The sequence below is a fragment of the Emydura macquarii genome, unplaced genomic scaffold (genome assembly GCF_026122565.2).
Source record: "Emydura macquarii macquarii isolate MOO-44397 ecotype Brisbane River unplaced genomic scaffold, CSIRO-AGI_Emac_v2 contig_2636, whole genome shotgun sequence".
NCBI lineage: Eukaryota > Metazoa > Chordata > Testudines > Chelidae > Emydura > Emydura macquarii.
This window is the reverse complement of record NW_027132773.1, coordinates 47,493,343-47,516,853: the sequence shown is the minus strand read 5'-3', so window position 1 is coordinate 47,516,853 and position 23,511 is coordinate 47,493,343. Positions and strand designations below refer to the sequence as shown.

At 41.8% G+C, this 23,511-nt stretch overlaps 1 protein-coding gene across 3 annotated transcripts; it reads left to right on the top strand.

The window, feature by feature from the left end:
• The first annotated feature begins 1,118 nt into the window (after nucleotides 1-1,118).
• On the top strand, nucleotides 1,119-23,441 carry PRPF18 (pre-mRNA processing factor 18). 3 transcript variants are annotated; one of them, XM_067564580.1, is made up of 10 exons: nucleotides 1,119-1,289; nucleotides 3,657-3,734; nucleotides 6,601-6,705; nucleotides 8,702-8,815; nucleotides 11,670-11,816; nucleotides 14,863-14,931; nucleotides 16,803-16,943; nucleotides 17,454-17,525; nucleotides 19,584-19,739; nucleotides 22,759-23,441. In XM_067564580.1, the coding sequence occupies exons 1-10, from the start codon at nucleotides 1,224-1,226 to the stop codon at nucleotides 22,837-22,839; spliced, it is 1,029 nt and encodes a 342-aa protein (XP_067420681.1). In that variant the 5' UTR covers nucleotides 1,119-1,223; the 3' UTR covers nucleotides 22,840-23,441. The 3 variants fall into 3 exon arrangements, with proteins under 3 accessions (XP_067420681.1, XP_067420680.1, XP_067420683.1); XM_067564579.1 differs by having other exon boundaries at nucleotides 1,120-1,289; nucleotides 14,824-14,931; XM_067564582.1 differs by having other exon boundaries at nucleotides 1,155-1,289; nucleotides 3,657-3,757; nucleotides 14,824-14,931.
• Nucleotides 23,442-23,511: the final 70 nt, after the last annotated feature.

The window sequence follows — 23,511 nt, the reverse complement described above, 5'->3', positions numbered from 1 at the left end:
TACATACAACATTGCCACACATATTTACCAGGACACTAATGATCAGGAAATTATGAGTTTTCAACCGATACCTTACACAGTATGCTTTGTACAACATTTAACATAGGCTTGTAAAAGGGGTGAACGTAGGGGTACAGACTGTTACAGTGTGTAAAAAATGTTGGGGCATTAGTGGGGTATTTGAGATTCAGATCCTTCAGCTGCATCCATGAGGGTTCTAATTTGCCAGTGTCATTTCAGCATATCTTTGACTTGTGCTGGAGGATCTTGCAGTCAATGAGATTTTGATGATCTCCCTCATGGGTTTTTTTTAAAATCTCCATCAGTAAAGTGATTGGACCTGGAGACTGCCAGGCATAACCCAGCAGTGAGTGTGCATAAAATAATCCCTCCATCCTGTTGTCACACTCTAGAACACTATTCCACTCATTGTCACAATCAACCACACCCAGGCACACTCACCATCAGATACACTAACTCACCCCCTACACTCTCAGACACACTAACGCACCCCTGGAACAATCACACACTCATCCTCAGACACGCTGATGCATCTCCTGGCACAATCACATGCAATCACACTCAGGCACACTAACTCGCACATCTCCTGGCACAATCACACTCACCGCACCCTCCCTGCACAATCACACTCAGACACACTAACACGTCCTCGGCACCCGCACACACTGACACATTCCCTTCCCCCCGCCTGGTTTAGGCTAGAGAGTTTTTGTCTTCGCCCCATCCCCGCTCTCTCAACCCCCCCTCCCGCACACTGCCCCTGGTGAGGACACGCTCCGCCGACTCCAGGAGAGCCGTGTGGACACAAGCCTCCCCCACACATCCGCAGAGCGGCGGCTGGCACTTCAGTGTGGACACAAGGCCTCAGGCACGTTCCCAGGCGCGCTCCCGCCCCTGGCCGCTACGGACTCGCGCAGCGAGCCCAGCCAATCCCGCGCGGAAGACGCTCTCCAGTTCCGGGCTGGCCGGAGCCTGCTTCCGCGCGCTAGGGGCCGGCAGGGGGCGCTGTAGGCGTTCGGTTCCAGGCTCTCTTCCCCGACCCCCCCACCCCACTCCGCCGTAGCGCACCCAGCCTTCCCGGAAGTGACGTCAATTGTTTTGAGGCGGCGGCGCTTCCGGCGGCACTGAAGACGGACGGACGGACGGACGGAGCTCGGCCGGTGGGACCAGGCCGCGGAGGGCAGAGCTGCGCACCGGCGGCCATGGACATTCTCAAGGCGGAGATCAGCAGGAAGCGGCAGCTGCTGGAGGAGAAGGAGCTAGTCGGGGTGCGGAGAGGGCCGCGGGCCTGGGCCTGGGCCGGGCCGGGCCGGGTCGCGGGGGGGAGGCGCCGGGTGCGTGCGATGGACTCTGGCCCTTGGGGGACGCTGGGGGGCGGATTGAATTCCTTTAGCCAGTGCCGCATCGGGGCCAGCAGCCCGCCCCCATCTCCTCCGCGAGACTTGCCCCGACAGTCCCGCCCCGGGCAGAGACACGCGAGATCCTGGCGCACATCATATTTATCCCCTCTCCCCCCCTCAAAACAAAACCTCCCCCAGAGCCACTTCTCCTCAGCACAGATACGCCTTGGACTGAAGGAAAATCTGTGCCCCCTTCAGTGAGAGGCACAACCCCCCACCACACACACACACACACACCCCCCCCCCTCAGGCTGTTCTGTTTTGTAATGACCCGGGAAGGGGTAGGGGGAGCTGTGAGGTGGCAGCACTTGTAGTTGACTCAAAATGATTTCCCAGCACTGCTGACCATTGTACCGGGGGAGGGGGAGGATTTGGCAGCCTTGTAGTTTGGAGTCACTTCCCATGACATGGAGATGAAGGGCACCGCTCCAGGTTCTTTTCTCTTTACGCCGACAGGCTTTTGTATTTACATCACAGACTTAGGCCCATTTCCTTGTTCATCAGTATTTGGGTGATTAAAAAAAACCCATAGAGTTTTGTTTTTTTGCTATGTTAGCTCACGTTAGAAAACTAGAAAAGAAGCTAAAATTGTCTGTTGCCCCGTTTATTGCGAATGGTCTCACAGGGGCAGTTGTTTTCATGAACTCTGCATGAAGATATAAAATAAAGTCTTTGAGGTGTGATCAGACAGTCCTGATGCTGGCAAACGTCCTCTTTAAAGTCAGTATAGAGTCTGGCCAGAATGAGGACAGCAAGATCAGGAACTTTTAATTAGGCTTGACTGTCACACATGCCTGTGCAAGCCCTTGGTTATATCACTCCTACCCTGATCTGGGAATTGTGTTTAGCTGCTACATGCACCATAAGACCTCAATTTGGCTGGCCAACTGATTCATTTAGTTCTTAAAACAATATGTTTTTATGCTGAAAAATGTAGATTCTCATGTTGTTATTAGAAGAGCTGAGGTTATATAGTAGCTGAGGATACTTTATATTAAGTATTGAGATGGATACACAATAATACAATCACCAACACGAACAGGACATAATTTACTTCAGAGAATTTGCTGGTTTTTTGTAGGCAGAGAGAGACTTTTGTGTTGGGGGAGGGTGCATCTGTTGTGACAGCCATTTGTACAGTCTTAGACTCTAGTGTGTTTTGGAAACTGATGCTTTCTATGGAGTTATAAACCTTTTATATGTTTAAAATAACGGTATGGTTAGTGAGAATTGGTGCTCACATCAAAATCAGGACACTTGTTTGAAGTTTGAAAATGTTGGTGGAGGGTCGTGGTTGGAATGCCTTGAGAATGCTACTGCTGACTGACATCTTAGGTCCCCATTGAACATCTGTCCTGGGTGTTTGTCAATGAATTAGTAGTACTACTTAATTACATTTCCTGGGATGAGATCATCAGCCAGGCCCCCTAGTTTACAATGGCTTCCCCTAAGTAGGAGTGAGAAGCCACAGTTACCTGGTCTGGAAAGCCACCAAAAGGCCCTGCTTCCAGCCACAGTACAGTGCTGGGCTCTATGCTCTAGGTGCTCCAGGGGTCCTAGAAAGCACTTGTACAATCACCGTTGCAGGCCGAGGTGTATTTGGACATATCCAAATGGTCCTGTCAGAAAGCATTGTTTCTGTGTGGATGCACTAAACTATTTTTGGGAGGAAACAAACAGCCGGCATTTACATACAAATGATATCCCTGAACATCGTCCTTATTTAGCGTAGATACGCTCACCATCTCAAATGGTTTCAGAATCTGTTTTTAAAAAGTTAGGCCCTCTCATCAGTAGAGACCCAGCTACACTAGTTGAAACTGATTAAAATGGTTTCTTACACATCTAGTTTAGTAGCTAGAGTCTCATCATGCACATCTGGAGACAGTAAAAGGGTGCGGGGGGGAATGTTGTATAAACCAGTATCAAATCCTGATAATATTAAAGGAATAATATATAGATAGAGCAGCTTTTTCAAACCACCATGAGTTTTGAAGTGATTGGAATATACATTGTACTTACCAGCCAAACAAATTGTAAGATTCTTATTAATGTTACTCTGACATAGTGACTGGCATGAAAGGAAAGGAAATTGGGGGTGCCTGTGAGAATATTTTCCTCTGTAAGAAAATTTAGTTGAACTGCTCAAATCAAAGAATCTTTGATCAGCGTTACTGAACAGAGATTGGAATCTAGTTATATAAAACTGTAAAACATTGTTTTCCTCCTCTCTAGGGAAACAGAAAATATTTTAAGCGCAGTGAGCTAGCCAAGAAAGAAGAGACAGCATATTATGAAAGATGTGGCTACAAGGTACTCTATTCGCTCCTTCAATGGTTTGTGTATTCACTTTGTCTATATTTTAATATCAACATTCCAAATATTGTTGATGATAATCGTTGTTCTTTGTTCAATTTGTCAATGTTATACATTAGCTTGTAAATGAGAAGCCACCTGGAGAGGTATGAGTTTCTAAAAACCTTTTTAATGCAGGAAAAGAAATGCATGAGATATACCTACTTAAGTTTGTGTTATGGTTTGGCTTTTTTTTTTGTTTGGAAAGCATGAAGTGGCTTGGGATCAAAGCTTGCCTTTTTCTTTTAAATTTTGTTTTAGGCATGAACGCTGAATCTGGTATAGCTTACCTTCCCTTATAAAACTAAATAAATAGAACAGCTTGTAAACTGAGATCAGCAGAGATAACACTCAGTGGGTGCTTTGGAAAAACCCAGCCAACTTGTTTAGTATGTGAATCGGTTATTGTGCTTCTTGGCCCAAAAGATCCAGTGCATGGAAGAGTGCAACACAACATTTATTTTCTTTCAGGCAAAAATACTAGAAAGCCATCTTAAATACAGGGTGCATTTTGAAACAAATGAGTCATCTGGAAGGCTTTGTTTATTTCCTCCTTAACAGCATCAGATAAGCAGTTTGTTGGAATTGACAGCATGGTGGTTTACTTCAGGTGTGCGTGTGTATATACGTGTAGGGAGGAACTCAATTCATTCTAAAATTGGATGCTTTAATATACTCTTGTTTAATGTTCGCTAGGCAGAAATAGAAAGCCTTGTTTTTAGTAGAGCTTTACCCAGTTGGTCAGTCAACCCAACACTCTGCTCAGATATAATGTTTGGTCTCCGTAGACATAAGCATACAGCTTACTTTTAAGAAGGAACCATGGTGCCCAGTATACATGCATCAGAGAGTGTACTGGGAATCTAGTTACTGAACAGTCATTTCAGCATGGAAGAAAGTAATGCTTGTACGGTGGTTTGAAGAACCATAAGTAAAAACTGTACTGGGGCTACTGGTTCTAGCATAATTTCGGTCACTTGGAATAAGAAAGCCCATATATGTGAAAGGGGGATGCTTGTAGGTTTTGAGGTAACTTGTAAAGGTTTTATTAACTATTTAAACTGTAGTAGTTTACAGCATGCATGTGTGATTTGAATCCAGTCCTGCATGAAATACAAGCAAAAGTTAAATTACCCAGGAGTGGAGGTAGAATATCTATTTTGCTACAAGAATCTTCTCTAGTTAAAACATGATCCAGAGAGAGGTTTTAAATGAGATTTCTAGTTAATGTAGTGCTTTTCTAGAGCCTCCCAGATTTCTGCATTTGAGTTTTTTAAATTTATTACTAAGGGGTAGAAAGTAGACTGATTTTTTTTTAAGCGGGCGCTTTGCTTTGCTGATACTGCGTTAGTAACATGTAAGCATTTGACTCCCTTGGAAAGAGAAAGCACTGAAGCAAAAATAATTGCAGCAAAGTTATTGCTTGTAACTTGGAGTCCAGCTGACAGAATGGCTTAAATCTTCCCTCATAGGCTGCTTACTGTTTTTTTTTATAAATAAAAAATAAATGATTGTAGAAATTCTTCCGACGTAGAGGTGTATTTCCCTTTCTATGCTTCAACTAGTTATTTTCTTATCTTTACTTATGCAGGTTTCTATTTTCCTCCCCTCCCCCCGTTGCAGTGATAAGTTTTATTTTCAATAAGTGTACTGTTTCCCTCCCCCACCCCCTTTAGATGCTAACCATTGGCTTGATCCTCCATTACTTGCTGACTGACCCCAACTCCTGTTGAAGTCAGCGGGCATTTGGGGTGAGCCAGGAATGCAAGACTGTCCCTGTATTTGTTAGTGTAGCACTAAATACAGATTTGTGCCCTGGTCTTGTAACTGGGTCCAAATAGGTGGTCAATAGGCCTTATGGTCATGCAGAGTTCTTCTAATTTCTCATTGCAGGATTGGGGTCTTGGCCTGAAACAATATAAAAGCTTCATTTCTAACCTGTCTAGGACATCCATCAAGTCATTGTTTTAGAGAAAACTAGAAACTGGAACTGGCTTAACATACAGTCAACATGCAGAGATGCCCCAAAATGTAACATGCTGTAGAATAAAATGGAAAATAAAAGTACCCTTTTAAATCTAATAAAGCACCTAGAAAGTTTCTACACTGCTGACCCACATCCTATGATTTTTTCATTAGTTTTAGAAAATTACCATAATGAATCTGCCCATATGATTTTCATTTATTTTCAACAACTTATAACATATACCAGGGCTTTTAAAGGAAGATGCATTGACAGGAGTGCTATTTGTCTTTAAATATCTTTGGTCATAAAAGTTTACAGCACTATGAAAACATTGTCATGCAAGTAAGAAGTGGTCCTAATTAATTCCTTTTCTGATGGAGGGGAACTGCTGATATGATGCTGATATGATGCTACATCTATGATGAAAGCATGGTGTGTTTGTATGTTTTTGCAATGAACTATGTTCATTTGACAAATTCTTCTGAAAGAAGCATTTCCAAAAAACAAGAAGTCATTTTGCTGTTTTATTTTGAAAATCCTCTGTGTCTTTGCATTGCTTTAAAGATGTCTCCTTCCCCATCTCTTAGAAGTGCACTTCAGGGAAACCCTGATATTTGTAATAAGATTAGGCATACTTCCATAGAAGGGTATACTGATATAGAATTCTATCTATATCCTTTTACTAGTATTGTGGGTATGTCTAGAGGCCTGATCATGGTCAGGACCCATTGTACTATACAAATGCATAGTAAGAAGAAGCAGCTCCTGTCCAGAATATTTACAGTCTAATTATAGCTTTAAAGGTATGCATAGGTTTACTTCCCTGGATTTGTTATAATAGATATTGTTATTATCTAGGTACAGCAGAAAGAGGAGGAGGAGAAACTAGTGACTTCATCAAATCCAGTGTTGGAGCTAGAACTGGCAGAAGAAAAGTTACCCATGACTCTTTCCAGACAAGAGGTAAAATCAAATATCACGAACTAACCTGATATTACAACAAATGCATCTAAATTGCACCATTAGGGTTACATTACCTAATGATATGTAGCCCTCTATTCCAGGTGACATCTGTCCTGCTACAGAATAATAGTTTTTAACTAAATAATTATAGTCTTAGTGCTTACTGCAATGGTTCTATTTAGTTCTCACACAAGGGCCTTCTTTTCTAATTGCGCAAAACTCTAAGGGGATAGAGCTCTAGCAGTGAAATGCACAGAAATGTTGGTCAGGTGGAGAGAGCCTCTTACAGACAGACGCACACACCGCAGATTGCTGCCTGAGTTCTTACAGAACTTCCAGATTATTTTTGCATTATCTCATGAATATGGGATTATAGGATTGAAAACTGCATGCTGAATTTTTTCAAGTTCTGTTTTTCTAGTTTGTGTCTGTGACTTGTTGGTCCAAATCCAAATTAAAACACAAACTAGATTTTAAAAAAATCTTTATACATCCCACCCAAAGAAATTAAGCTAAAGTTACTGATATGTTCTTTTACATTTTTAAGGGTAAAAGTCTTGCAAGACCATTGTTACTAAAAAAAAACTCCCCTCCTGCCCTCCCGAAACATTAGAGAGCTGGGAAATTCAGAGTTAAATTAAATTTACAATAAATTCAAACATTTGGAAGTGTGGAAATTTACAGTTAAGCTACTCAGAGCATCCGAGCTGTGCCCCCCTTAGCATTGCCAGACACCTATCTTCCCTTTCTATAGTGGAGTATTAGAAATATGTACCATGGGTGGTTGGCTTCATGTTTGGTTTCATACATACCATCTAGTATGGAACGTGATGTTCCATCATAGCTCCACTCATAAGCACTGTAACTTCATCTGAGGTGTGTTTTGAGTGTCAACGTGCTAGCTCTGTGTTTGCTGATGTTTGGCTAGCTGACTGCTACATGGATGCATGGAACCGCAGGGCCTGATTCTGCAATGTGCACTGAAAGTTCAGTGCCCATCCGAATAGAGGAATCTGTGCAAAGAACCGTGTTACTGAATGAACATCTCAAACTCTTCCAGTGCTTGCTTTTCCAGACAGTCCATTGCTATCTTTAAGCAGTGGCACTGCCAAGTATAGCATCTCCTATCAATCAGTGAGAGTGCTTCTTTGCATGTATTAAATGTAAGCTACCAATGGGCCTATAGTTTGTTTGATGTGCCAAAGGGAACCTAGACCAAGTTAGCTAATTTGCAGTGAACCTGGGAAGGGAGGTTGTGAGATTTAGCAGGCAGTGCATGGATCTGGAGTTGTAGTGTTGGCTCTGCCTATCACTTGGTATGTGACCTTGGGTAAGTTAATTTCTCTGCCTCAATATACCCATCTTTACAATGAGGATACTTAAGTATCACATCAGAATGTTGAGGCGTAGTGTATTAATGTTTGTCAAGTGCTCTGAGGTCCATTGATGAAAGGCTTCATGTAAATCAGTCTTGCAAATGTGTCTCGACATCTCAACAGCCCAAGCACAAAATCTACTCACCCATACTCACGTTGATGAAAAATATTTTTCTTGCGCCAGTCGAATGGTTGAGTAGAATTTTGAAAAGTTTCAAGATCATGGATGGAATTTTCTCAAGCACCCAAATGATTTAGATGCACCAGTCCCATGGACAGACTGTGAGATTTGGGCTTGTCAGTCAATTGGGCATTTTTGAAAATAGTTCAAAATAAGTCAGCAGGAAGAAGCTAGGTCACTCCTAGAAGTCTGCTTGAGATTCTAAACAGAATTTAGATCAGTAATATTTGAATTGAAATGACCTTTAACTGAAATACCATGGGAATTTTATATTTAGACCACAAAATGGAACATTTTGTTGCTGCTGTTTAGAATATAGCATTTCCCTTTCCTCCTGGCTTAGGTTACTATTTTATGCTAAGTAAATACAGTGATTTGGATTTTTATTTTACTTTCTCTCCAATTTTGCATAAGGAAACTCTCTGTTGACTCTTTGCAGGTGATTAGGAGGTTGAGAGAGAGAGGTGAACCGATCCGATTGTTTGGAGAAACAGATTATGATGCATTTCAGCGTTTGAGGAAGATAGAAATTCTTGCACCTGAAGTTAACAAGGTAAAACCAGATAAGTAATAGTTACACATCAACAGTATGTGTGTATCTAATTTTCTCCGAGCACTTACTGCACCTGTGGATTTTCATAAGGATGAAAAATCATACAACAATGGAAAATACCTTCACTTCCCACCTATAAAGTCTCTAAATACGGTTTATTTTCTCTGCCCTATTAAAATGCTCGGGCTGGACATGCTAATTTGAAGAAAGCTTTCAGGGCTTTGAGTTGGAAAAGAGATCTCTGGAAGGCAGTAACATCTAAAGCTGCGCTGTTGGTTGCTTTCCATTTTGGGGGGGGGCACAAAGGGCGGCATAGTCTTTTGCACTGAAACTTTAATCTGTTATAATATAGGCATCCCTATCTGGAGACGAATATCTTGCATCTAAGCAGAGAGAGATTATTAACAGGAGAAGTGCAGGTCCACATTTATGCAGCATGTAGACTACAGATAATACTTGCCCAGCTAGAATGAGTATAAATATCAGTGTAGACGGTGAGGCACATTTTAGGCAGGTAGAGCATGCCTGAACCCCCAGGATTTATATCCTACATGGGCTCTCTACATGCCCAAGCAGTGCCTCCCACTGCTATTTTTAGCAGTGTAGTCCTCTGCCACAGCCTTTTGCTGGGGAAAGGTTCTGGCAGGGGGAGGCAGCAGGAAAATCAAGCAGCTCCCTGTTGTCAGAGCCTTTCCCCAGTCCCTCCACTTGCCAGTGACTTTCACTGCCATGTGTAGGTACGCACCACAGTGATGAATGTGGACGCAGCCTGCCATTTACTGCGGCGTGTAGTTACTCATGGAGTACCTGTACTTTATATGCCACTGTAAGTGTAGACATAGCCTTAGTCAGACTTGATTGCTCAAGGGAGGAGATGTGACTTAGAGCCTGTGTACTTGAGAGTATGTCAGATTGCACTAAAGAACTTTTAGTGCACGATAGCAGGGTCCACACAGTGAGTTAGTATGTGGCAGGCTGGTGCTCTGTACGTTCATACCTTGGCTTACAGCACACTGACTCACCATGTAGACAAGCCCTGAATTTTTCCCAGTGTACCCTATTGGTATCTGCAACACAGCTAGAAGAGTGTGCTGGGTTCTGTTCCTTCTCATTCATCATCAGAATTGTTTACTTAGTTGCCCAGGTGTCACTGGTTTGAAAACCCTTTCAAGCCGTCTGAGGTCTCCATCAGGCTGCTAAATGGGAGCCCCAAAGTCAATCCTGAACCTGATGGTTCTGTGCAGTACCTGTGCCTTTCTTTCCCTCTCTCTGAAGCAGGATGAACAAGACAAAAGTTGAAGAAGTCTTGCCAACTAAGGCCTGATCCCACTGACATCAATGGCAAAACTGCCATTGACATCAGTGACAGCAGGATTGGGCTGAAAGGCAGCAAATAAAATTCATTCAGGATTTTTTTAACACCTTTCAAGCCCGTGTAGTAGTTTAGCTCCACTTCAATGGGGTTAAAAGCTATTTTGGTACAAATACAAAAACTGCTGATTAAAGCATTCCTGATAGTCAAAAGCAATTACTGAAAAGGTGGAAAATAAGTACTCCAAACCACAGGATTGAATGAACTTGTCTCAGGGTAAAGCATAGCCTATTGAATGATGGGTCTTTGTATTATTTAAAGGCCTGTGGTATTTAGAGGACAGGCATTCCTTAGCATATGAGTAAGCACAAGTTTCTCTTCTTTCTTCTTTCTGTTATTAAAAACTTACCACCAGACTGTAGCCATAATCTATCGCCTTCATTTTTTAATTGCACACTTTGTTTTGAATAAGTGAATTTAAACTCTGAATGAATGTCTGATTTCAATTACTGTTGTGTTTTTAAAAAGGCAACAATATTTATATATATACTGAAGAGGAAAGCACACAGATGTTTGAAGCCATTGTAAATAATGGAAATGTTATTAATTTGTCAATGTTTGTTCAGGGCAGAGTAGAAGTCTGGATGAGGCTCCACTGATGTATTGTTTGTGTTTGTAAGTTTATTACTTATGAAAGGTACCATTCTGATAGCTGTGGAAGATGATTCAATCTTTGATCTTTTTGCTGAAAATATCAGAGCGTGCCAGTTTATTTGGTCTTAGTTTCTGATCCTGCAGAACATATATAGGTGGTTAATTTTAAGCACACAAGTAATCCCATTTTGTGCATCCAGTGGGACTGTTCATGTGCTTAAAGTTAAGCACTTATGTAAGTAGGCTTGGCAGGATTCGATTTTAATTGATAACTCTCAGTAAATGTTGATTTCAGCTGACACTGAAATGGACAAAAAAAAAAAATCAATCAGCAACAGTTGGTGTGTCTGTGGGGAGCGGATGTCACCCAGCCCTGTAGCCATGACGGGAGCCCTCTGCCATTATGCTGTCATGGCCCCTTTCGCTCACTCATCAGCTGGGAGTTTGGGAGCCATTCCTGCGCAGGCGCTGTTCAGTAGCAGTGTGGCCAGAGGCTTGTCATTCTCCTAACAGTCCTGGCCAGGGACTTCTGCTCCACCAGCCCAAGGCAACCACAGCCTCCCTTGCACCTTATGTCCTGGTGTCTTGGGCCCCTCGTCCACAGCCCCCTGCATCCCTGCCGTGAGCACTGGCCTAACCCCAATCCCAGTCCTGCCCTCACAACTGTAAACGTAAAAGTAGTTAAAAATAGAAAATACTCTTAACATAAAAAAAGATAAAAATCATCAACATTAGAGAAAAAAATAAAACTTCAGTTCTGCTAAGCCTATATATGTTTCCACAGGATTTGGCCCTTAACGAACGAATGTGGAAAGTTTCTTGCTGTGATTATCAAAAACAAAATAAGATAGTGATTATCTAGCAACTATTTTCTTCTTCTTCTTCCAGGGCTTGAGAAATGACCTGAAGGCTGCTTTGGATAAGATTGACCAGCAGTATCTGAATGAAATTGTAGGTGGTCAGGAACCAGGAGAAGAAGACACACAAAATGATCTGAAAGTCCATGAAGAAAATACCACTATTGAAGAATTGGAGGTATGAAGTGTAGGGTTTTTAACTGTTTTTCAATAGTTATGTGACATTGTACTGTTAGAGAGAAATTTCAGGACTGGTTTTAGGTATCTCCCTAGGACACCAACATCAAATGGTACCTTTGTGATAGGTGGTCCCTATCACGAAGAATCACATAAATATTCAGGCTACTCCCAGTCCCAAACGTCCAGTTACTTATCCAGTCAGGTGCACCTTGGCTCTTGCACCAAAGACAATGCTTGTAGCCAATCCTATAATAAACAATCTAAAGATTTATTAAATAGGAAAAGGAAACTAGAGAGTTATTTACAAGATTAAAGCAGATATATATACACAAGTAAGTTACAATCTTAAGTTTCAAAAGGTAATAGAAGCTTCTGCAATAAGCAAGCTCTATATGTCCTTTAGGGCTTACCCAGGTTAAGTAGCTGGGGATTGTTTGCTTATGCTTGAAAAGCCTTGCCCCCCAGAGTCCAAACAGCCGAGAGATGGTTTCTTTTTGTTAGTTGTTTATATTCCCTGCTCACTTGTGCTCTCAACTGGAAACTCAGCTGACAGGAAGAATTCACTTGATTGATTCATCTTCCTGGGCCAGGGAAGGGCAAAACAACAAACATATTTTGTCCTCTTTAATGTTCCACGATCGCTTATCTGGTGTTGATGGACCTTCCCTGTGGGGCAGGGCATAACAACTTTTGTTGGAGACCAGCACTTCACAGTGGTGAATGACTCATTCCTGTGTGTTACGCAGTCAGAAGCTTACAATACAAATGCTCAAATATTACCTTACAATATGGGACACAGATGTTATAAGAGAAATTAGTGCAGGCAGCAACTGACAAAGATTCAATGAAGTCTAAACACATTCTTATAATTCTAATACCTATTTTAACAAAACTAACACACAGATGAGCCAGACTGACTCCACGTATGTATTTGTCAGTGTTCAGTTGAGATATGGGGACCTTAGCATGAGCTGGCAGCATCTGGTTTGCCAGCATCATAGGTGTCTCCCAAGAGCACCGACATCAGGACATCAAGGTGGGCAGGAGCTGATTACAAAGGGAAACAGTACAGTTAGGATTCCCTTTGCAGCCAGGTACTTGTAAAGAGCTTATTACAAAAAGGAAGTTGACTAACTTTAGTCAATTTCCTCCTATTGCAAAGAGTAAAGCCTTCAATATAGCAATTTCTGGGGGAAACTCCGCTTACTACTAGTAAATTTTCTTGAGCCAGAGAGGGGCATGGGAAAAAGGCATAAAAAGGAAGGATTTTTTTTATGGGGAACAGACAGATGTAAAAGGATCCAATAGATCACACCCAGAAAATAGGATAGAGGAATTGCAGGCAAACAGAAACCTTTGTCCAAATTGCAACTGTATTTCCTAGGAGGTACTGCTAACAGTGCAAAGGATTCTGTGATGCATTGGGAAGAGGCTGAATTGGTGAATGTGGGACAGGTCCCAATCTTTGCTTAGGGCACCTGTGCAATGACAGCTTGCCATAGCAAATATACACAAGGCAATGTGTTAGGGTAAAACTTTCAAAAGCGCACAAGTCACTTGGGAGCCTAAGACTTATACCCTTAATTGTCAGACACTTTGCAGAAGTTAATCCTTTTAACATTCTTTAACATACCACTCAAAAGGCAACACCTTGATTTATGTCTTAGAGCTCATTCATAGATTCCAAGGCCCGAAGGGGCCATTGTGGTCATCTAGTCTGACCTTCTGTATATCACAGGTCAGAGAACTTCCCCAAAATAATTCCTAGAGCAGATATTTATAAAAACATCCAATCTTGATTTAAAAATGATCAATGATGGATAATCCACCACAAAGTGTAGTAAATTGTTCCAATGGTTAATTACTCTCACTGTTAAAAAATTTACTCATTTCCAGTCTGAATTTGTCTAGCTTCAACTTCTAGCCATTGGATCATATTATACCTTTCTCTGATACATTGAAGAGCCCATTATTAAACATTTGTTCCCCATGTAGATACTTCTAGACTGTGATCAAGTTGCCCCTTAACCTTCTCTTTATTAAGCTAAATAGATTGAGCTTCCCGAGGCATGTTTTCCAAATGTTATGTTAATTTAGTTTTGAAAGGCATACAGTTTCTGGCCTATTCACACATGTAACTAGTTCTTTTCTCTTTCCTATAGCAGTTCTAGTAATCACTAATCATGATAGAGATGGTGTGTGTATATATAAGAACTCTTATTTTCTGTTTAACTTGGTCTAATATGACTTTTTGGGTCAGTGATAGCACCAGCTCGGTCTGGGCAAAGAAATGAATATTTTTTGAAAGTTTGTATTTGTTTGGCCATTTTAGAGGTATCTGAACACCATGTATTCACAATTTTATGCCTTTGAACTGAGTTGAGATTGAACAGTAAAATTCTTTTTAAAGGGCTATGACAGATTTTGGTTCTAAATTTGGGTTTGGTTTTAAAAACAAAAGCACAATTTTAGGAAATTGATGAAAATTAAAGTCATGAAATTAAAAATATATATACCCAATGGAAAGGGTCTTTTAAAGAATTCCCATGTCAGTGTTTGAAACCTTGACGTTTCAGCAGGGCAGTAGTATGTGAGATCCTGAAAGTGAAGTTGACTGTTAAAACAAAAAACTGTCCCTGTTAAGAGAAATGTAAAAAAGTAAACAAGCTAAATAGTATAAAAAGTAGAATAACTTTAAGATGATTGTGTTAGAGTTTTTGAAATCCATCTGAGTGATGGGTGCTCAGCATCTTTGCAAATCAAGCCAATTGTTAATAGTCAAGGAACACTTTTAGATTAAAAATCATTACTTAGATTTCTGATATGTAAAGCTGGTTCTTTGACACTTGATGTCATTCATAGTTTTATGGATGTCAGCAACAGGTGCTGTATTATTGTCACTCTGTTCCCAAAATGTTTTAGATCCCTGGCTGTAAAAATTGCATTTCAAAACACCAGTAATTCATCTAATTATTTTCCTTTTTTTTGACAAATGTGTATCACAGAAGGATGTGCATATACTTTGTCTTTTCCCCGTCTTTCAGGCTTTGGGAGAATCTTTAGGACAAGGGGATGATCACAAAGACATGGACATCATAACCAAATTCTTGAAGGTAAAGAACTTTAATTTGATAAATTAGTCATATTGAGCAGTAGCAAAGAGTCAGATGTGGCTGAGCATACTCCAGATGGAGATGGCAGTTGTGGCTATTCTGCATGTCCATTTTTGTTCCACATTTGGTGAGATTCGCAGAAGTGCTTAGTGCCCAGCAGCTCTCATTGGTTCCAGAAGGAGCTGGTGGGTGCTTACCACTTCCAGAGAGCAGGTCCTTATTTTTCAGACTTCATTAACACGGTTTTAGTTGTGCCTTGTCCTCTGACAATTAAATCAGTAGCATTTTTTCCTAAATTCAGAAAAATTAAGCAGGTTTATGGTCATTATGTACTAATATGGTGCATACAAAAATGACCTTTTTAAAAAAAAGAAAAGCAGTGCATATTGGAGAAAATGAAATTCCATCTGTTTCCACCAGATTTAATAAGGGAATTAAAGAGAACTCCACTGACTCTATTTATGACTTTCCTAAGGAAACTCATGTTTAGGCAACTAGTGTAAAGTAAACTGCTTTCCTGGCAAGAAACCCACATGGCATTTCAGTCATATATCTTGGTCTTCAGGTAACTAATTAGATTAATCTGATCATTTCCAAAATTTCAGGGAATGTTGTACGCAGTTGTAGCTATGTTAGTCCCAGGATATTAGAGAGATGAGGTGGGTGAGATAATATCTTTTATTGGACCAGCTTCTGTTGGTGAGAGAGACAAGTTGAAGAAGAGCAGTGTGTGGCTCGAAAGCTTCTCTCTCTGACCAGCAGAAGTTGGTCCATTAAAAGATATTACCTCAGCCACCTCATCTCAGGGAATGTTCTAGGCATCAGTGGGTTGATTTAGGTGAAAACTGAAAGGAGGATATGGGGACACATGGAGGCTCAGCCTTCTCTTTTTAACACAGCCACAGCTTCAAGCTTGATAGCAACCATTAATGCCTTCCAGCATAACAATATCATTATTTTACCTCCGTTTGTTCTCCTAATAGACTTTCACATATTGACACCCTGATTGACTTCTCTCCCAGACTAATAACAATGGATGACAAGGGTTGGGGGGGAGAGGAGAGGATGGAAGTGTGCACGCAGCCACTGGCATTGGTGGCAGGAGAATGGAGAACTGTGTTTTGGGGGAATGGAAAGTGTGCACACAGAACCCGGGGGGTGGGAATTGGGGGGGCCCTGGTATGTGGGTGGGAAAAGGAGTGGCACAGAACTCCTGGTATGGGGTGGAGATTGGGGGAAGGAGGTATGGGGGAAATGGGGGCACACAGAGCTTCTGCCCTGGGGGGGGAAGGGTAAATCCTGGATCTGGGGGAGGGGACACAGAGCCTCTGACAGGGGAAGAGATTTGGGAAAGTCCCAGAAATAGAGGGGGATGGGAGGATGTCACACAGGAAGGAGGGGGTGGGGGGAATAGACAAATACAGGACGCTTCTGGTGTGTGCAATGAGCTTGACCTGCACAACTATGAAGTTTGCTTCCCCTAGTGTATTTGAATTCACATGTAATGTATTTAACGTTCTGTGGGCCTTGGTCTGAAGGGGCCTGGGTGCGTATCCATTCCAAATGAGCCTCAGACTGTCAGCATCTCCCACCTACATCTCTGCTTTTAACTTGTAGCCCATCTTGCCACAATCACTGATGTCCACCTCAGCGTTTCCCTTGTTTCCTTCTCCCACTCCTCTTTGTACCCTCATCTATGCCACCCCTTAGTGCATGTCCTGTTCCTTGCCTCTATTCATTCAAGTCCCTCCTGAAATGTGCTTTTTTTTTTTTTGGTTTAGTTCTGACATTTTGCTGCTCTTTTTGCAAACATTTTACTCGTGTAACCACTGGGTGGCACCATGACATAAATTTACTCCTTCCTTTTGCAGTTTCTTCTGGGTGTTTGGGCCAAGGAGTTGAACGCCAGAGAGGATTATGTGAAACGCGGTGTGCAGGGGAAACTAAACAGTGCCACACAAAAGCAGACAGAATCCTATCTGAGACCTCTCTTCAGAAAACTGCGGAAAAGGGTGAGGGATCGTCAAAATGACAGGGCCCAGCAAGACTTCTCTTAACTCTACTTCCAAACCGTGTAGTGCTTCTCAACTATAGTAAGATTGTCTCCATTCTACAGATGGGGAAATGAAGTCAGAGAGGCTAAGTGACTTGCCTAAGATCATTCAGTGATACAGCTGGGAACAGAACCCAGGTCTCCTGACTCCTACTCCTGTGCTTTAATTACTGAATCCTAGTGCCTGCCTAAAATAAATGGCTCATTGTCTTCCCAATTGTCATACTGTCTCTCTCTCTCATTCAAAGGGTTGCATATATGGTCAAGAACCTGGGTTTTGTTCTCAACTGCCACAAGTCACTTAATCTCTCTATGCCTCAGTTACTTCATGTGTACAGTGGAGATATTTATCCTCTTTAAAGTGCTTGAGATTTGTTGATGCAAAGCTCAGTATAAATGCAAAATATGATCACTTTCAAATGCTATGTATTGCTCAGAAGTAAAGCTAATATTTTTTTTCCTCTTTCAGAATCTCCCTGCAGACATCAAAGAATCAATAACAGATATTATTAAATTCATGTTGCAAAGGGAATACGTGAAGGTAAGGTTACTCATAAGCTTCTAAAGTGTTCAAACTGTGTAGTATTAATTAGATTATATACTATGAATGTTTCACATTTGGCTTCTCAAAGGCATGTAGTTAGAGTTAACACATGTTCAAACAAAACTGACATCAGCCTCTGCTGGTTAGGCACCGGGTAGAGGGATCTGGGGAATTCACTCACTGTATAGTTCCTGGAACTAAATGGCAGGATTCCAGGTTCTGGTATGGTATTTAATTCTCAGGAAAAGAGAGAAGCTTGGAAAGGATCTTGGATACATATCCTCCTTTTGGGTCAAACCCTGCTTGATTTACAATCTGAGAGACTGTTGAAGTCAGTGGAGTTCAAGTCCAGGCAGAATTTTGCTGTAAATGATTATATTAACTTGCAGAGGAAACTTGAATGGGAATTTCAAGATTTTCTCTCAATTAATACCACATTATGTATTTGAGTGATGATAGTGTATGTAAAATATCAAACACATGTAAGACCTGGTCTGTCCTTGCATACTGTATTGGACATATCCACATCAGTAGTCCTGTACAAGCTCAAAGAGGTGGTGATGTTGAGGGTAAATCGTTAAAAAGTTTTGTGGACAAAGTGTGCTGAAAGGAGGCGTGAGAGGTTTGGCATCCAAACACAATGGAAGAGCTACATTTTACTTGGAGCATTCCATGGCCGCCTTCAGAAATAAAACTGGAATCCCAACAGCATTTCTAGACATGCTTGTGTGGGTAGCAGGGGAAATGGAGCCTTGTAATTCCCCTTACTTTCCTAGCATTATGATTAGACCTGTGATAACCTGCCTCATAAACAAGCCTGATTTTGTCTCAGTGATGTTCTTAAATTTTGTTGGCCCAGGGCAAGTTTAATTCAGGTCACTTTAAAGTGAGGCTAAAGTTTGTTTTTTGAAATATGCTCTGTGTATTCTACAAGAACCTATTACAACTCATTGCCAAGGAAAGCAATTGGCATGTGGTAATTTATGTTGGTGGATCAGCTGTGCCTGTCTGCGTCACAGGTGCTTGATTTTATACTCACTAAGATGACTGAATTGGGGACTTAGAATACACACTAGGAAGTTTTTGTGAGCTTGGCACTTTTAAAAAAACACATTCTGACTTTCTGTATTTTCACACAGTCGCCCATCTCAGTTCCTAACAAGAATTGTCCTGTCACTTTCTGCTGTCTTGGATACTCTTTGGTTTGTACAGCATGGTGTATACTGTCAAGGCTATGTATTTAATTACATCCAAAAATGTTAAAAGAACGTTAAGGTTGGAAAATCAAGCCCTCCAAAATGGGGGAATGCCAGAATTAAGGCAAATCATTTAACTCCTCTGTGGCAAAGCAAGAATAGAATCCAGTTCTCCAGAGTAGAATTTAGCTTCCTTAACCATGAAGCCATCCTTTTTCTTCCTGTAATCCTCTGACTCATTCACTGCACACCTTCCAATTTCTTCAACAAATGAGTCTGGGGTCCTACAAACAGCATGCTTCACTATACAGTCCTGACTCATACTCCAAGCACTGTCCATCCTGTACACTGAATGAGGCAGGGGACCTGTGGAAAATATAGTATGTGATTATGTAATTAGACTATAATGTATATGCATAAGGAGGCTGAGTTAGGGTTGTCCCGGAAACCTTAATTCTGGCATTTCCCAACTTTTGAATGCTTAATTTTGCAACCATAACATTCTTTGAACATTTTGCGTACAGTTTCCTAATTAAAAAACAAAAACCCCCTCAAAAAACAAATTTCATCATGACTGACCCCTCAGCATCAACATCAGCTGTAGCTCTTTTGATCCACAGCACAGACCTCTGTTACTTGAACTAATTGACTAACTGGTAGCAGTAGTAGGCTGCTATCCTCTGGACTAGCCAGGGATAAGACTCAAAGTTTGCTGGAGGTGGTTTCACAGCTAGTTGCTAACGGCAGAAGAATGTAGATTTCCAGGTTCTGTAGGCAAGTGCTATAGTGATAGTAGACCCAGTGCTTTTAGCCTGTCTCCCTCTACTTTTTTAAGTATTTATAAACTTTGTTTCTTCAGGCTAATGACGCCTACCTTCAGATGGCCATTGGAAATGCTCCCTGGCCTATTGGTGTCACTATGGTTGGCATCCATGCACGAACTGGCCGGGAGAAGATTTTCTCTAAGCATGTGGCCCATGTTTTGAATGACGAGACTCAGAGGAAATATATTCAGGTAAGGGCTTGAGGAGTGTTAGACTCTGGATTCATGTTAAAAGTTAGGAAGATCTTTGAATAGTGCAAATTTTATAAGCACAAATGATACGAAAAAAAAATAAAAGGTGATCGGTACTGTTGCCTTTTGGCTGTGAGCGAATGCAGCATCAGTTTAATAGCCAGTGCATCTTGGACCCATTGGGGCTCTCCTGCTGTGGCATAGGGATGGAGTCTAAGAAGTCTTTTCCATCTCTTATCACGATTCTATATTGCAGCTGCAATAACTACAGACTGATGCCTCAGTCTCTTGGGCTCCACATTTTCTATCCCCTGTGGCATTAACATCACATATTGTGTGGAGTTTATGATACTGTGGTTGAGTTGACTTAACAGTGAAACAAGGTGTTTCCAACTGGGCCTTGTCTTTCTGCAGCCAGACAAACATTGTCGTTCTCTTAGTGTAACTCTCCTTAAAGGGACACCATCAACTTGAAATGGCTCAACATTCCAGTTCAGATACAGCCACCTGCTAAATTATGCCCTGAGCTTAAAGACTGATTCCTTTAAGAATTGGTGTAAGGGCTCATCTTACCCCTGCTGATGGATATTAGGGTCCCTCAGCAGAGGGGAGTGGGTGGGTCTGAGAGAACTACCCCTCCCCTTGTCCCATATGCACACATTTGCCTGCTGGCTGCTGCGGCAGCAGCATTGAAGTAAAACCTGCCCACCTTCTCTATGGGGCCTGCAGAAATAGTTCCATGGGCAAGGCACTTCCCTACTAGCCAGCAGCCTCTATCCCCTGGGCCCTGTGGAGTGGTCCTTCCTGTCAGGGCATCAAGACTCCCATGTCTTCCAATCCCAGCTATGACCCATGATGCAATCTGTGCTGTCACTCTTCTTTTCCTCCAGGGTAATGTACAGCCACCCCTTCCCCCCCCCCAGTCACGTTTATCTTTCTGATAATCTGAGGAAATGGCTTCCAGACTCTTCCCCCATTTTGGCCGTTCACAGAAGCCAGCCATTAGATGCCATTTAGTGTCCCTCCGATTGCTTTTGAGGCCCCTAACTGGAGCGTATGTTTGAAGCTATGTAGGGGCTTTTGAAAGGGGCTTTTTGAAGGGGCTTTTCTGAAATACCTCGAGTTGAGCTTCAGGGCCTTCATGCCATTCTCCCTGAAAATATTGTGCTTAGGGGCTCAAGTAAGAGGCGGCTCTCAGGCCTGGGAGCTAGAAACTGAGTTTTAATGGTGGCTCTAATATAAATTTCCTCTGTAGCCTTGGGAAGTCCCTCCATCTATGTTCCCCCTTCTCCAAGATGAGGATAATAGCTACTCCAGAGGGCTGTGTGATATCCTCTTAAAGTAGCGTTCTAAAGTTACAGTGTATTTGTCTATTCTGCAGAAGTTTCTCTTCCCATTATCTCTAATACTCGGTAAATTCTACTGCAATGGGGAACCTTGTGTACATCTCCCAACTGCACAGATTTCTGTACAAATTGATCCCGATCCCTCCTCACTGTGGGAATAATTTTCAGACTATGCTGGTCAACCACATGGCTAACTGTACAGCCATATGCAGTGTTAGCTTTAAGCACACAGGCAATTCTTTAATAGACACTGTTTGAATTTGGGTTATGAAATACCATTGCTGCTCAGCCTGACAATATCAAGTACAAATTGATTTCATTGCTAGACGTTTGGGATCACAGCATCCAAATCAAAGGATGATAATTAGGACTTCTGATTTTTTGGTTTTAACACCAATAAAACACCCTGCTTTAATAAATAAATAAAATGGTGTTTATCCAATAAAAACTGGAAAAACACCAGAAATGATTACTTGTCTCTAAGCCCTTGTCTATATGGAGCAGTAACACAGACTACCAGGGGCATGGCTTTTAAAGCGCTGTAATGGTGTTGCACATTAATTGGACTGTGCAGACCCTGCTGGTGCGCACCAAAGGTTCCCTAGTGCACTTTAACATAGCTCTGTGTGAAACAGTACTACATTAAAGCACACTAGGGAACATTCAAAAGAGTTTACTCATTGCAGTATGTAACATACACTACAGTATATAAAAAGAGAGCCCAGAAGCATTTTTGGTCATCTACATAAAACTCAGAAATTGCTTAAAATATCTCCTCCCTCCCCTCCCCCAGTAAAATGAATAAACCCCCCAAACCAGAAGCCCTAGTGATAATGGACAGCACCAGGCCATTTCTAGAAATGTCACCCTACTCTACAGAAAGGCCAAATCTCCTGCAGTACCGGGGCTAGACCTTCTGCCAGGTCGTGTCTCCTGTCAGCCAGAGGTCACGTTCCAAACTAAAACAGTGGGATTGCAGAATTGATGGCAGGCACGTGTCACACCTGCCAGCTAGTGATACCTTGCTACTGCCCGATTGCAGCCTAGCATGCCACAGCCAAAGCAGAGGTTCACTTTACTCTTCGCTGCGCTTGCTGTTTACATGTGATTTTTAGAAAGTCAGAATGACACTGTCAGATAGTTTAGGCAGTAGTGTAGCCAGGATATGAGAGACAGGGTGGGTGGGGTAATACTTTTTATTGGACCAACTTGTGTTCATGAGAGAGACAAGCTTTGGAGCCTTCTTCAGTCTTTTAATTGTAAACCTGAGTTTAATATAGGAAGCAAATAGTACAAATGGTGAAAGGAATCATCACAATTAACCTGATAGTGCCAGTTTCCTCTACTGGAAGAGGTAACCGGTTTCCTAAGATTTAAAGAGCTAGTGACAGTTAGTGATACGTGTTGTCTTATGAATCTGTTTGAAAGATGGACTAAATTAATAAATTATGCCCCACTATTCCCTCTGCTGTTTGGAGCATTCAGCAAACCTTTTTCCTGCAATTACCTTATCTAAAAGAGGTGCGTCTCCTGGAAGATGCCTAACTTTTTGAAAAACATGGTCACACTGGTGACTTCTGTGCACTAAACTCAGAATTGACCAGGAAATGGTTAAGTTGGTTTGACTGCTGCTGGTTTATTATAGACCTGTCCTTGTTTTCTTGACTTTCTAGGGGTTGAAGAGGCTCATGACCATTTGCCAGAAACACTTCCCAACAGATCCATCCAAATGTGTGGAGTACAATGCCTTGTGAGGCCCTCGTCTGCCCACGGTGTAAATCATTTTCTACTCGCCAAGACCCAGAGAGAGAGGAAAAAACAGCACAGTCTTTGCTTGAAATCGACCAGAAACTTGGGGTGGGCCTGGGACGATAACATAAAGCAAGGGCTTTGTCTAGGGCTTGATTTCTACAAACCACATCTATTTACATTTCTTTTAAGCACTGTGTACATTACACTCAACAGATCCTGGACCCATATTTTTTGGGGGGCATGGGGAGGAGGTCTTTATTTTAACTAGTTATTCTGGAAATCATAGAGGCCGCATTTCATTTCTTTTCCCACAGCTCAGAAACTTAGGTCACAGTCATCTGTTGCTTTTATTGGACTCTTTCCAATTGGAGGTTAGCGTGGGCAGATGATTAGAAGGAAACAGTTGAAACTGAATTCTAATTATTTCTGTAAATATGAACATTTCAATGTCTAATTTTTCATGTGGTATTTATCAGAAAAAAGAATGTATATTTCTCAGCTGAAAGTACAGCCAAGCTGGTGAAAGTTTTTGATCTTGAATGGATTTTTGTTTTGTTTTTGTTTTTGGTAGTGGAGCTTTTAATATGAACCTTGTGAGCTTGGAGTAAGGAATCTTTTGGCTCTTTAGGTTTTCAAATTCTATTTTACACATCTGGAGAAGATTGCAGCCTGCT